The sequence below is a fragment of the Dermacentor variabilis genome, chromosome 4 (assembly GCF_050947875.1).
Source record: "Dermacentor variabilis isolate Ectoservices chromosome 4, ASM5094787v1, whole genome shotgun sequence".
NCBI classification, from domain to species: domain Eukaryota; kingdom Metazoa; phylum Arthropoda; class Arachnida; order Ixodida; family Ixodidae; genus Dermacentor; species Dermacentor variabilis.
The window spans coordinates 127,725,221-127,740,919 of record NC_134571.1 but is presented as its reverse complement, the minus strand read 5'-3'; the positions used below and the strand labels follow the sequence as shown (position 1 = coordinate 127,740,919).

Sequence of the window (15,699 nt, the reverse complement as noted above, 5' to 3'; positions counted from 1 at the left end):
GCGACTGCCGATTTCCTCCAGGTGGGTCAGTCTGGAGGTGCCGTCTGCATGAAGCAGAGGCCAAAGGGGTGTGTTGCCTCCGCCGGGGGGCCTTAAAGGTCCAAACAACCGGCATCGGCTCAACCCCCAGGATCCCCCTTTCCCTGGACACGGCAAAGCCGCGCACGGCTACACGCGGGAGGGTCCAACCCTCGTGTGCTCAGGTACGTGGTGTCGTAACACACCAAACGCCTGCTGACGCAGACGCCCCTGCGGGGATCTGAATGATCAGATTCAAAATGAGGTCGAGAAGCCAAAGTCTTTTCTTTGTCGATGATTCTTGCACTGGTCAGTACCGAGTTGGACAGTTAGTCGAACAACTTATATGCACCAATGTAGGGTAACCTTCCTGAACTGTCAAGATCAATAGCCAATTTAATCTCTACACTTAAATTCAACAAATACTGTGGAAGTGATGCACCTCGTGACTTTTTTTTTAGCAATGTCAACTGAACATTCATCTGCTGGCTGCTGAGGTTGTCCTGACAGAGCACAATGGAAAAATAAACGAGAACGCATGCATTCATACGCGTGCACACAAAGCATTAAGCATTGCGGTTGCATGCTGTGACGACTGGCGTAGATTGTTCTTGCAAATGAAACACACTATGTGTTGGTTCACTTTCGTTGCCCCATTTCATTTGTAATCACTTCCCACAGCTTCCCAACTCAGCCCGGCAGCTTGACAGTGCTGTAAGCTGTTAAGCAGGCCGGCAGTGCATCGCACTTGATCAAAAAACCTGACACACAATGGTGGCAACGCCCTTTAGTATGTCTGCAAATGCACAGAATCGCCTATTTGTTTCTCCTATTGTGCCGTACAGTGCTGATCAAATATATCATTAAACAATAGCTGGGTGCAAGCCCTTTCACAGTAGGACACAGACAATATTAGTTTGTACAAGGCACTACAAGCTATACCTGCAGGCCTTCACAAACAAGGTAACAGATCTTTTTAAGAACCTCATTTTGTTGAGAACACAGCTATCAGTACTGTGAACAATCACATTCACTTACCTTTCACATGTTTCACACTCGCAGTAACTGTTGCCATCTCCAAAGAAATCCTCGCCATAGAAGCACGTGATCTCTTCGCCTTCCTCAATGTCCCTTAACACCTTCACACAAGCAGTGTCTCGGCCCGTCGACACAAACTGCGTGGAAGCAAAATAAAGATGCAAAAATCTGACGGCAGTGTACACCACAAAGAAGCAACTGTGTTTCTACAACAATGATGGGCACAGTAGCATAGAAATGTAAGCGCTCAATAAGATATGACATTAGACTTAGCCCCTGCAGTGAATATGGCATTAGGTACAGCGAGAACTATGGCATGGCACTTCCTTTATTCTTTGTCTACCTCTTTCTTCACTATTGTACCGTACCATACTATTGTGCAGTTCGTCACATGCTTCCCCCTCCCGCCAAGAGAGTCATAGGTATAAGGGCAGATGATACCGTCATAATGTCCTCACATATGAACGATGTTAGTCTGGCAGTCCGGTGACATCCAGCAGTGCTCAGGTGGCCGAGGCTGGCTGTTGCACTCCAGAGCGCATATGCATGCCCCCATGAAGGAAGGTTTGGACGTATGTGATCCGTGGGAATTCGAGTGTCGTTGCGACTTGGAGACACGTGATGTCCCCTGCTCGAACCTTCGGTGGACTGGGTCATTAAGGCGACGTCTCTTTTGGTCCAGGACGCGTAGAAAATGTCTGTCTTTTTGGTCCTTGTGCACAGCGTTGTCGCAGGAATCCTTGGCGTGGGAGCAGTTCTGATAGGTGGTGCTGCAAGTGTGTTCGACAACGTTTCTTTCTTGCAAAACGTTGTATTCATTGCGTTTGCCTCGGGTTTAGTTGCCTTGCGCACTGAAATTTTCCTTGCTGCATCTGTGCTTTCAGCGATGCCTCTCCATCGTTGTCAGCGTCAAAGTTGTCTTTGTGATGGTGTTGGGACAGTTGTTGAGGTAGCGTATCTACCGGAATATGCCTTTTGATTACTGGCGCTAATTGACGTAGAGATGAATGAGGAGTGTGTACGCTGCTCCTTTTTGTGAGGTTTGTCCAGTGGCGAGTACAGTGTGGTAGCCTTCTCAGAAGGTTTTTCTGAGGCTGCCGCAACGACATGACGAATGGACATTTCGGTAATTCCACAATGCGTGATGCTACTTTGTGTGTGCGACGCTTCTGCACTGGCAGCGTCTTGTTAAGGTGTAGTACATGGAAGGCTTTAGAGTCGCAAAGCAGCTAGATCTCTAGATGTATATGGCTTCAAGTCGTCTTCACCTTGAAAGGTATGTGCATTGGTGCTGGCACTTGTATTCTGATTTCGTCCTGGCAGTAAGCAAGTTGGCTTCATTTCATCAGAATAAGCAACAGCTACGCTTGAGATGGGGCGCTGTTTGAAAGCCGTTGAAGTGGCACGTGACTTTGGTTGGAACTGATGTGATGTCGCTATGTGGAGACTGTGGGTGAATGCGACAACCCAGTTGTAATGTTTCCAGCTGGTTGATAATGAGGGAGTCGTACACCTGAAATCAACTGATCATCTCTTCCTTGATTTTCTCCCACGATTCACTGTTATCAAATTTGTGCATTAGGTAGAAGCAAAATGCCTCACTGGTGAAGTAGTCATTGAAGTTGGCAATCATATCCTTTTCCAACCATGATGCAGTGGATGCGTGGCGCTCGAGGAGACGAAACCAGTCTTCCATGGGGCCATCGTCCGCTGATCTGATGTACTTGGGTATGCTAAGGCTTGCGGTGATGCGGTCATGATGCTGGTCAGTGTCGGTGGTGGAGCTGTGCGCTCTGGGTTCACGCCGTGGTGTTGAGTACTTGCATGATGATGCGAGGCCGATGAGGTGGCTGCCAGGTCTTTATCCTGTCGACCTGTGTGATTGATGCGAGCAGGAGGTCGCCAACAGAGACAAACATGGTGGCCCGAACACTGCCTTTATTCTTCGTCTGCCTCTTTCTCCACTAATGCACCGTACCGTACTATTGTACGGTTCGTCACATATATATATATATATATATTCTTGTTGCTTTTTTTCTTCTCTCTCTATCTGATTTTGCACTTTGACCCAAGCATTTCCATGGATGGTCCCCTTGTGTAATGCCCTTGGCCCTTTGAGGTATAATAAATGAAATGAAATGAAATTTCAAAGAGCAGCAGTGAGCATGCGTTTGGTTCCGAGTTCAGCAACTAGCAAAGACCACTGATAAACAGCTGGAGCAAAACACGGCCTACGAGATTAAGTGATGAACATGCCTAGGCACAGAGGCTTCTCCATTGCCTAGGCAACCACTCTGGATCCACAGATTCCACCATGCTTCCAGAGAGTGCCCTACACCATGAGACTTGTACAATGTGCTGCCATGATGGCAGGCATGTTGTTGATTTTTGAATTCTTTCTCTTCTCCTTGTTCATTCACTCCGCATGTCCTCTTCTGCATTGCCCTCATCATCCTCTCCTCTACTGCTAGAGCACCCCACTGCCTCGCTCTTCCATGACATTTTCCGATAGCCACATTTTAACCAGTAATTTGTCTCATGCAGCAGCACTATAAGTGGTATGAGTATACAGTCAAACAACTTTATAACGGAGTGCCCAGGGTCTCTGAAATCTTTCATTATACCCGTAATTTTTTTGTAGAGGCACTTGCCTGTATATCGAATTCTATGGAAAGGTAAATGTCAGTCAGGAAACACCACATTACTAAATGCGGCTATGTTATAAGTAGTCTGAGTTGTACTGGGACTGCGAAGACGTGGCAGTAGTCTCATACTACACATCTCCAGCACGAACTGTGATATGCAGGAAGTAAAAACAGACGTATTCCTCCAACACATATCAACATGGGTGCTGCACTGTAGTGTTCTTCCTACTATACCAGAAGCTTACATGTCTCTTTCTTCGTGCAATGTGCTCAGAGGGTTAAAAATTACCGTGCGCGATCTTGCTGTCACACTGCAGGAGATCCTTGTGCCTATGTTGCACACAGTGTGACCGTGCTAGAAAGACAGTTTCCAAACATTCATGGTAACCTTTATTTGTAAGCCCACCCCTTATGTAATACCCCCTAACCGGGGTCTTTAAGGTAATAAAGTGAAGTGAAGAAGAAGTCAAAGGCCTTTCCAGCAGATGCATCTGTGCCACATACTGTGAGCGCAGCTACACAGGCTCACCTTGCAGTTGGGCCGGCAGTCATGGTTGATGAAGGCTGCCGGTCCAAGCCACAGCTGGGCACAATTCTTTCGGCAGGAGTACATGACACTAAAGTCGTTCTTGCCAGCACACAATAGCTGGCACTCCTCTTCCTCTGTCAGCTCCGCTATGCAGCCCACTAGGTGCGGGATCTTCTCATTCTTGTACCTGCATCCGAAGGCGCACCAAGCTTGAACAACACAAACCTCGACACAGAGCATAAATCAACCATGTGAATCACTTCTTGTTTTCAAAGTGTGCTCTGCTGTCTTTGGTCGGCACAAAGTGTTCCAACTAAGCGTGAAAGCAGCTGATATCCAGTTTGCGAGATGTGAGGATGCTCGCCCTATACCACAATATTTTCGCTTGTTTACTTTGTTTTCTCACTTTCAAATGAAATACAACCAACATAGAAACGAAGATATTGCAATACAGGTGGAGCGTCATTGCACAGTGTGGTTAAACCAGATGTGCACACCATGGTGACAACTGGACGGCACATTATGCTTTGGCCACATGCTTCACTCTGCATTTCATTTGGTGTAAACAGTTGAAGCTCAAAAACAAGTTAAAGGGACACTAACGGCAAATATTAAGTCGAATTAAAGTGATAGCTTAGTGCTCGAGAATCTCCAAGGCGTCAGTGTCAATGTTATCGCCAACAGAGCCTTAATAATAGAGAAATTGAGGCAAATGCAGGGAATGATTAGAGACTCCCCCAGGACATTCAAGTGCTTGGCCGATGACGAAAGCACTCCTCAGTCAAATTCTGTCACTCAACCACTCATTGCAAAAAACATTGTTGCATTGTATTATCAGACAAAATAAAATGCTACTTGTCCAGTTATATTTCATTTTTATATAAAAAAATAACTCATTGAAATTACCCTTGACAACAACGCAGGCAGTCGAAAGGTTTAGTTTTCCCTTGACTCTACGTCACCCAGATTTTGCGTTTCAGTAGTTTCGTTATCGTGTAGTGCTGCATTGGTTTTCCTAACTCGCGAAACTTGCACAAACTGCAAGTAGCAAAGAATTCAACTTCCGTATGATGTCGCGGGATGCCCGAACTCTCTAATGCCACTTGACCAAAAAGCAGCTGCAGCGGCCAATCCACCACTCTCTTCGCTCGGTACTGTCATCTGTCGGGTGCCATTTTACTCACCGATGGCAGCAAAGGGTGGTGATGGCGTATGAAATGTCACCAATCCCCTGGTTCGGTGGTGGGAGATTTAAACTTAGAAAAAAGTATTTGGACCCTTCAGATGCAATTTTCTTGTAATCTAAGTCTTTTCTTGGCATGAAACAAGCATTGCAAGGTTTCTAGAATAGTATTTAAACAGTCCACGTCGACTTAGTATTTGCCTTTAGTGTCCCTTTAAGGAATGTGCAAAGAGCGATGGAATGAAGAATGTTAGGCGTAACATTAAGAGACAGGAAGAGAGGGGTATGGATCACAGAGAAAACAGGGATAGCCGATACTGTAATTGACATCAAGAGAAAAAAAATTGAAACTGGACAGGACCTGTAAAGCATAGGTTAGATAACCAGTGGACCATTAGGGTTATACAATGGGGGTGAAGATAAGGGAAGTGCAGTCGAGGATGGCAGAAGACTAGGTGAAGTGATGAAATTAAGAAATTCACAGGAGCTAGTTGGAATCGGTGCAGGACAGGAGTAATTGGAGATCGCAGGAGGAGGCCTTCGTCCTGCAGTGGACATAAAATAGGCTGATGATGGTGATGACGATGAGTGCGTGAGTACGCCCCTGTCGGAATGTGCCAGCAACAGCTAGGAATCAAAACCAGAGCCTCACATTTAGCAGCAGTATGCTAAAACCACTGTGCCATGGCGAGGGCTAAGGTTTATGTGTGTTATTATCCTCATATAGTTGTTTAAAGAAATTGCAGAGTTCTATAATATCAGAGTGAGTGCTGATGTGTGAACCCCTATGTATACGTATGGCGCCGTAAAGAAAATCCAATTCTGTTCCACCAACCTCAGTTTTGTAGAGTGCTTTTTTTTTGTGAAAGACAAAAAAACTGCATATTTGGTTGAAATTACAAGTTTCACTAACTGAATTTCAGTGTGGGAATTTTCCCTGCTTCATCTAAAGCCAGGTTTCTACCCCAGTTTGCCTATGAACCATCCTGGTGATACACAGCTACTTTAGAGCAAATGTTTAAAAACACTGTCACACTTGCTATGTGGTCAAAGTAGTAGTTTGTATACCATGCTTTTAGACACTCAGCCAGATTAGTAGAAGACACAGATGTTTCCACTTGGCGGCTGGTGTTTTCCAGTTGCATGAAGACGCAGTACAGTGCAAGTGCTTGAGCTGAGAGTGTCGGCTGGCCATAAGTACCAGCAGTGGCCCAGTGACTGCACCTTTTCACTTTTGATATGCTTCACTGCATGACAAAAATGCTTCACCGCAATGCATTCTGTATGCTTCGCCGCATAACATGGTTGTACTGCGGCGAAGCTTACTTAAAAAAAAAAAACGGCAACGGCAATTTTTTCGGGGGGTTAGAATGTTTCAAATAGCAAACATATATTCAGAAAGGAATCGAATACCAACCGATTTGATTCGAATATTCAGTTTCGAATCATCGCACTCAGCTACTTTTTTATTTTTACTTACATTCTAGGAAAAATTGGTCTTTATTTTTCTGATCTTCCAAATTCAGAGGGGTCAGCCTAGATTAGATAAATATGGTGAATACGTTTTGGATGCGTTGAAACATCATGGACTAACCGGAACTTGTTAATTTTATGTAAATAACTAGAATGTTGAATAATTCAAGCATGAATTATCACAGGGCAACTAGAAGCTGTCTCAGCCACATAAGAAAACAGTCACCCTTATCTCTGGTGAACTTTAACAGAAAAGTTTTGTGTGTGTGCTGGCCTTGCCCTTTCAGCTATGTGAAAGCAGCCTCCAGCAGTAGGCTCACAACAAAATTGATGCAAAGCGTGAGAACCTCTGTGTAATACATCTGTGTGACAACAACAGAGATTAGGCAACCACATTGTTTCTGTACACATTCCAGAATGATGTAATTCCAGTTATTTAAAATGTTTCTCATTTCCTTTCATAAGAAAAAAAAAACAAGATCAGCACAAATTTGTATTATGTTGGTGGAATACTTGATAACACTTCTTAGTGGATATTTTGCGATTTGTTTAATGATTTCACAGCAGTGGATTTTTTCCAATGCTCAAGTGGCCAAGCCTAACCCATAGGGAGGGAAATAAATCTTTTTACAAGTGCCTTGTAACATCGTTTAAAAGAGATCCAGAATGCGTCTAGTAAAGCACATCACCTCAGCAATCTTTTCCTAGAAGTGCTGGAATGCACGATTGAGCAGCGTCACATTCATCACCAATTGAGCTTGGTGAGGACAAACTGTGTCTCTGTCGCACCTTCACAGCCTTCCGTCCTTTTTCTTGATTCCTAATGCACCATGTCTGTGCCGCTCAATCCGTCATTGTGCTCAGCTTTGGAATCAGCTTGGTCGGTCTCCGACACCAGTTTGTGCCCAACCACAAAGGTGACAGTATTGGCCAAAAAGTACCGTCCTCCGCAACCATATGGTGCCACTGCCTATCTAGTACAAGATTTCTGATGATCGAAGGGGTTTCATGGCGCAAGGACATTGGAGACCAAAGAGCCCCAGAACTGCCTTATCTAGAGTGAAGATTAGAAAGATGGCTTTAAATGGGGCGATATGCAGGTGGTCAACAAACAAAAAGTGTACAGAGCCTAGCTATAAGTACAAATGCAGGACTAAAAGGTAAAATGTGTTTTTAAGGTAGCTTAGTAGACGTCTATGCTTCAAGCAAACCGACAATAAAATGTTGATTACTGCATGTTTTATGCTTCAATATGATATAGCTAATAGAAGTAGACACATTGCCTAGGTCTTAATCCACCTACACAGAGTATAAGTAGACTAAAAGGACATAAAATATACATTTCAAGGCAGCCCATTGCGAGTCTCACTAGTATGACATTCCTCTGATTTTGTTCCTGCCCCGGGTACTTCTTAGTCCAGACATCCAAGAGTTCGGCCAATAGCCATCGTGTTTACCAGTGCATCATTGTAGATAAACATCTTTGACTTGAGCACCAAAGAGAAGTTGAGAGACAGGAAAGAAGTCAACACATTCTCTTTCTGTCCCATTTTCAGTCACTACAGACGTTAAATATGAATCATAACCAAGTAATCCAAATGTCAGTGCAGTTAAGAATCATGGGAAACATGAGAAATGATAGGGTTTCAATAGGATGAAAAAAAGCGGCAAGCAGCTTTTTGTGTGAAATATGCATTATACTGTAGCGCACTAATTCAAGTGACCGCATTGTTCATCATTTGGAATACTGTAGCAATCACTTCTAGATGTGTTTTATCAGTACTATAAAAAGATAAGAAAATTCAAGATGGGCCAGTGCGATGAGGACAAAAGTATCCAAAAAGTGTAGTCACTTAAAAATTCAGACATTATTACATGGTGCTTTGCATTGTCACTTTGCACATAAGGTAAAATATATCAAAACATGTGCTTTAGTAAAATACATATAATGATTACAATGTCATTAGAAGCTAGCTTGTAATGACGTTGGTATTTCAATACATATTGTCAGTGTAGTGACTCAGAATAAGCATGAATTTTTCTAGAAAAAAATGAACAAAATGAACAAAAGTTCACTCTTCATGTGGAAGCTTATGCCCAGAACGCAAAGCAACACTCAAGCAACAATGATAGCAATGAGCGCAGTCTTTTAATCATATCCACAAGTCCCGTCTGTTGGTTATTTATGGATGTGTCACTGGACTCCACAGAACTATCCCTGGTACTCCCATAATTCAAAATTATGGGACACTATTCATGCCACACGTGTGACTCCAGCAGAAACGCCAACCTTGCTATCTAATCAACGACAACAGTCACAAGATTTTGAATACAGCAAGCCCAATTTGCCCAGAGAAATAACACAACATTGATAGTCTGACGAAAGCAGTCACCGATAAAAATTAAAATGATGATGCCTGGCAATAGGCAAGTCTGGCCCTCAGAATTAAGAAAACGCTCACCATTTCTTGGTTGCACATATCTTGGCACCCACATTGCCTTCCATTGAATAACGGTCACATCGCATAACCTGGAACCCTGCTTCCTTGTCAAACACACGAAGGTAACGAAAGATCTGGAATGCAAAATACCATGTCCACTGGTGAGGTTTCTTATTAAATGCGTAGTAACCAATATTGCATGTCAATACACCATTCAAGTAAAAATACAAGAAAATAATTCAGTTTGTTTCATGCCATTTTAATGCTACATTTTTAAAGCAGCAAATAATTCTTATACACATGTTATGATACACAAGAAGAATGGACAGGTCTGAATAACAACAGAAAGGACATTTTACTTCATTTTAAGTCTCAACAAAGACATAGCTTCGATTCCAATGCTCTCATTTAAATATTTAGTACTACTGGCAAAGCTCCTAATCTCAGGACACGAAATGGCAAAATGACAAGAGAGAGCACAGTGCATAAATCAGTGTGCCATGTCCTTTTATTTTGTATCCTGCATTACACACACTATAAAATCACAAAGTACATACTACCAATCCCGCAACTATTCTTATTTTATTAATGCAAACTGCTGCCTGCACTGGTGCTTCACGAAACTTTATTTGCACTGCTAGTGAAGAACAGGCAGTCCTGTATGTGTTAAAATTTCACTGGTAAGGCTGTTAAAGGGGCCCTGCAATGACATTTTGGACTTCATTTTTTTTTTCAATAAATGTAAGTACTATAAATCAAAACCCTATGAAAATACTCACAAGCCTCAGAGTTACCTATATAATCTACTCTCTATAATAGCAGTTTTATAAACAAATTTTCGGTTTCCTTGTCCAGGAAGTGTACACGTGATGACATCATGGACACAGAAGGTGGTCACATGGGAGAAGAACATTGCAATGTTTTGGCGCTTACTCCAGCTCACTCAGACATTTCTTATGCTACTATTTGCTGCTAAAAAGCAATGAATAGTAGCATAGCAGATGAACGAGTGAGCTAGAACTAGACACAAAACATTGCGATGTTCTGCTGCCACACAGTCGAGTACCTTCAACCTCATGACGTCACAATACTACACGACACTCAACGAAACCGAAACTGGTTCGTAAGAGCTGCTGTGGCTAATTATTTAGGCCCCTCTAAGGCTAGCCGATATTTTTTTTTTCTAGAGCTTCAAAGTGCAGAGCTTAGATCTATAGCTCAAAATAAAAGTAAAAAATGGCATGTGATTACTCCTTTAAGCACTGCAAGCACTACCATTTCCTGTTTATTTCTCATCAAAGTGGCCCTGAACCACTCTTTATCGGTGTATAAATGCATTTAAAGTTAAATTCAACTATTTCAGAAATACTTCAGTGCAAAAAGAACGCCAATGTGTTCAGCAGAAGCGGAGTTATTGGCACCCAGACATTCCGTTCGCGGAGCTTCTGCTCCTTCTTGAATGATTTGCACTACGATGGCTATGGCGGAGCGGGGCATACCCACAGCACTCTGCCTACTGAACATCACCGTGGCACGCAGCTCAAATTTGATTTTCCATGTTTACATAGATGCCATTAGTTCCAATTTTGTTGCCTACAACGCATCAAATGTGGTTGCCCTCAGTGAACAGCGGTGTGCTCAGCCAATGGGCTCATCGCAGCAGCCTATGGTAGCCACAGTATCTACGTTGCATAGCAGACCCCAGCTACATGCAACTGTAGTGCGTATGCGCAGTGTTTGCTTTGCGCATGACAGAGCTTGAGTGCCCGCTCGCGCCCACATGCTCCAGTCTGGTCATGCTACTTGGTGCGGACCGACTTTGTTCTGCACCAGATTGACCGACGGATACTGTATTGACTCGTGAAAGGGCAACAAATTTTGGCAGCCCAAAATTTGGGAAAGGAAATTTCTGACGGAGAAGTAATCGCGTTCGGTTTTCCGATGCCGCACATGCATCGTCGAACTTTCGCGCCTGCATACTTCCCCGCGCCGCCACTAGACGGCTAGAACCGGCGTATGCACAAGTCACTGGCTGCACCAACACTATGTTGACCAAAAAGTTTGGTCCCGTGCAAGGGCTGCACCTTGTCAAAACTGTTAAAAAAAGAAAAGAAAGAAAGAAAAAAAGTGCGGCCCTTGCACGAGTCTATACGGTAGCAGCCACACCCAATTTGCACATTTTAATGCGCTATCAATAGCTCAATAGAAAGCGATGTCTGCCACAGCGTCCAACCAGGAGCGGCCAGGAGTGAGCGTGCACTGGCAAACATGCATGTGGTCTACCTGTAGCTCCTCGTAGTTCGAGGTTAGTTGAGTGTTCAAAAAAAGTCAGTGGCACTTAGGCATGCCTATGCGGATGAATGTGAAAGCATTGCAACGTCTTCCCAATGACGATTTGTTTTACGAAACGTGATGGTATTGTTTTCATGTTGGCTTGTATCATTTCTCGCATTACGTGCCTTGGCCTCAGCCTTGTTCGCATACTTGCGTGGACATCCTAAGGAGGCGGGCACAGCTACCGAATGAGAAGTCAAAGTTGAAGATTCGTCCATTGGAGCGCACGAGAGAACTCATTAAAATCCCCACATGAACTGGCAGTGCCGCAACGTGCGGCGCTATATGTAGACCGGCCACCAGCGCCGTCTGTCTCTGTGACGTGTCTTTTTGTACCATATCCGTCGAAGGTTCATCCATTGGAGTGCACAACAGCACTCACTGAAATCACCACATCGACTGGCAGTGGGCCAGTGCCACCAGCGCATGGCATCATGAGTGGTATTGGAGCCAGCTGTGGAAGATGATGAACGTGCGTGCAATGGCATGAGCACGTCTCTGTGACCACATGACTTTTCGTACCATTTTCCACTTCGTGAGCCACATAATGCTTTCGCATTAAAACTAGTCGAAATTAGCGAGACCCGACAGTTGCGACACTGGTAAGCAGGGTGGCCAAAGAGTAATTCCTATGCGGGCAGCCGTGGCCAAGCATGAGTGGACAATCTTAATCAGTCAGTAGCGTTTAACATTGCAATTGATCAGCCTATCAAGCAAGCTTCACAAATGAAGCGATGCAGCTTCCAACAGACACACACAGTGTAGTCGGAGGAGGAGATACTCACGTGCTCTTTGAATGGACCCTGCCGGGCCTTAGTGAGAAACGAGGCCGGGACAAAGTCTGTTAACTTAGAGAACACCTTCTCATATTGATTGTGGGTCTTGAAATCTGCTATCAGCTGCTGCAGCTCCTGCTTGTGGGACTTGTAAGGGCGAAATCTGTGACCAAACCAAGAAAGGAACACAATGATGCACAATTTTTATCCCAGCCACCTGTCAAAGTGATACTGCAAAGATGAACAGAGAGGTAGGAAATGTTGTACCATAATATCCTGACAAATGCCCCATTCCCAAAATAAAATCCACCCGTTTTTAACATGGTTTGCTTTTTTTTTTTTTGTAGAACACCAAAAGACAGGCCACTGCTGCTGCCACCAGTGGTGACATGGCAAAAACGGGGTCAGCTACTGCCAGAGATAAGGAACAATGCAGGATGGGAAAGAATGTCATCTTTGGTTCACCCCCTGTCGCTGCAATGGTGACCTTGGCAGAAGCTAGGAGATGAGCGAACAATGCTGAACAGTATTCTGTCGCAGAGCAGCAAGGACGTCGGATGTTCAGGATGCGACAGAGTCTAACCATGTACGTGATGAGGTCACGGAAATTTTGTTGAACAGTGCTCATCAATGTTCTTCTGAAGTTTTTGAGGGAGACTGAACAAGGGCATATAAACAAACCTTCACAACCTTCGGCTACGATGTTGGTTTTTCTTCAACTTTTCTCAATTGTATACCAAAGTTAGCACAGCCACTCACTCTTGTCACCCGATTTGCTATAGATCTTTGGTAGGTGAACACTATGGATAATGTGGTAGTTATCTATGTGGCAACCGAATTGGACAGATTTGAGGGGTTCACAATAGCTGGTTATTTCTTGTCCTCTTGATTTTATAGACAAAGATCTGAGTGAACACAAGAAGGGTTGATATCATGACAATGTTGTATGAACTGTTACGACAAAATGCAAATTAATTTGCAAAAGGTAAAAGGAATCTGCAAGAAAGCAAAAGAAAGCTGGACTGCACTTTTTTTTTTAACATGTAGGTCAGCTGCAGAATACATAACAGATGTGCTATTCATGAAACACGGTCACCTAGCATCACTTGTGCTTTCTAAACAAAGTACACATCCTGAATGACGAGTAATCAAGTTAAGGTGCAAATACCTAAATTTGTACAAACAATTCAAAGTGACAATCAAACAGAAAGTGGCCAACACATGCATATGAACAAATGTTTGAAGAGGTTGGAAAATAACTGTCACACAAAAGACTTCTTTCAAGTCGCAATCCTGAAAGCAAATGGCTGTAAATGGCGAGGCAGGCACATACTGTTGATATACCTAAAATGACATTTTCCCAATAACCTGCACAGACAAGTAAGAGGAAGAAAACATCGATGGAGCTAAATTTGGAGGTCGTGCCTGTCCGCCATGCAACACAGAAACGAATAAGTGAAATCGCAGCCTAGTCTGCTCATGGTGTCATTTACGCAAGCACTCTGTCGAACAAAACGATGCTTAACCAGTGGTCTCCGAGCGCAATGTTTTTATAACCACGGCCGAGGCAGAACAACCGCGCACATTGCACCACGGAGAAATGAAAGTTGCAGAGCCAGCCTGATGCTTACCTGAGGTTCATCTTGTGCGTAGCAAAGCCCAGATATGGATCTAGGATGAGACTTGTTGCCTGGTCGTCGCTCTCACACAATTCGCGAGCAGTCATGCCCGTCGACGGGGCGTAGCGGCTCCGTGGGCCCTCCACGACCATGGTTGCGACGGGCTGTGAATACGCAAACATGAATCGGTTCCACCTTTCTCGCTGACAACAAACACAGCAGACATTCGCAAATTCCTTACAGCTAACACGTTTCGCTGACGCCGAAACGGGACACACAAAGCTGCGAGAAGCCAGCGCGATGAGGCCTGGGTAGAAATGCGGCGTCCGAGTGGACCACTTTCGAACGATCCTTGCAGCACGAGCGTGACCGCGGCAGACAAATTAGTCGTTTCCCTACGCAACAACTCTCAGCACTCATGCCAACGTCGGCTGACACCAGAAAACATTTCCAGAGGCAGTACTCTGCCGGAGAGCAAATGTAATTCAATGCACATCTCTCACATCCGCCGCTTTGAAAAGAGGCATGCTCCGCAGGCATGTTAGAGACGCGATACACGGGTATCATATCAAGTCTGCATGTTTGACGATGCTAATCGGCGGTAATCAACACAAGTTATATAGGAGACGAAATGCGATTAGAATGCAAGCTAACGCAAAGTCTCTCACAGTCCGAGAACTAATGCAACACAAGTCTGCCCCGTAACCCTGTTTGCACTCATCCCACATTTTGGCAAGAATCAGCACAAATGCCTCATTTGTACAGCACTTTAGACGATATGCGAACACACAGTAGTGCATAAAAGTTATTTGTGTTTATACTAGTCTTGTACTTTATGAAAAGAATGTCCCGGAAAGATGGATGGATGGAGGCGATGCAGTTGGGACACCTTCGCTCCGTTGCGTTTGACACGGCTTACGCTCCGTGTTTAACGCTTCTTTTCAGTCGCGCACTTACCTTTAATCCCGCGACGCTAGTTGAGTAGCCTTCTAGAGTTCCGATGGACTCCTAGCATTGATTTTGCAGACATGAAACTGTCGGGTAGACGAGCGACTCACGAAGCCCGGAGGAACAATCGCACAGCGCAGCTCGCAGCAGCAGCACCGTGCCTATCGCCGCGTTCGGCACTGCCGTCCGTCTCAAGTGATACTTGCATTTCCTACGTCGAGAATCTAGACGACCTTAAAACGAGGATGCGTTCTTACAAAGCTACAAACCATATTTTGCTTACTAGAAATACAACTTCAACTGCGGATCGCTCTGTCAGTGCCCAGTAGGCCTAGGCAACTTTCAAACTCGAAATTTTGTTTCGTATCGCCAAGTTTAGACAACGCATAACAAGGGTTGGACCGATGTGAACCTTTCAGATCATCGCAACGATTGTTGTGCATTCTTTATTTGACATCACACGGCTCAATGCACATATACACAATTTCATTGTTTTCACGGGCTACGTTTTCTGTCGGACGACCGCGGAGGGAGTTAAAAGGTCGGTCGACCATGCCGAACGGCCGCGCCGCCTCGATTTAAAGGACGCGTATTTCGCACATCGTTCACCACGCGCACCCGTCCTTTGATCGTTGGCTATATTATTCACATCTTACCTGTCGCAGTGGACAAACGACTGCGATGAGCTGCTGTTT

The 15,699-nt window shown here is 44.5% G+C and overlaps 1 protein-coding gene across 3 annotated transcripts in view; it reads right to left on the bottom strand.

The window, feature by feature from the left end:
- The window catches only part of LOC142579754 (uncharacterized), a 46,610-nt gene extending 31,045 nt beyond the window's left edge, over nucleotides 1-15,565 (bottom strand). The window contains exons 1-6 of one of the 3 annotated variants that reach the window (XM_075690298.1): nucleotides 14,298-15,565; nucleotides 14,069-14,220; nucleotides 12,447-12,600; nucleotides 9,349-9,461; nucleotides 4,231-4,417; nucleotides 1,057-1,193 (exon numbers count right to left, since the gene is read on the bottom strand). In XM_075690298.1, coding sequence (XP_075546413.1) covers nucleotides 1,057-1,193; nucleotides 4,231-4,417; nucleotides 9,349-9,461; nucleotides 12,447-12,600; nucleotides 14,069-14,208 — 731 coding nt within the window. In that variant the 5' untranslated portion in view covers nucleotides 14,209-14,220; nucleotides 14,298-15,565. Of the gene's footprint in view, nucleotides 1-1,056; nucleotides 1,194-4,230; nucleotides 4,418-9,348; nucleotides 9,462-12,446; nucleotides 12,601-14,068 lie in introns of all 3 variants that reach the window. The other 2 variants (XM_075690297.1, XM_075690296.1) reach the window with 2 other exon arrangements.
- Between the last annotated feature and the right edge of the window lie 134 nt (nucleotides 15,566-15,699).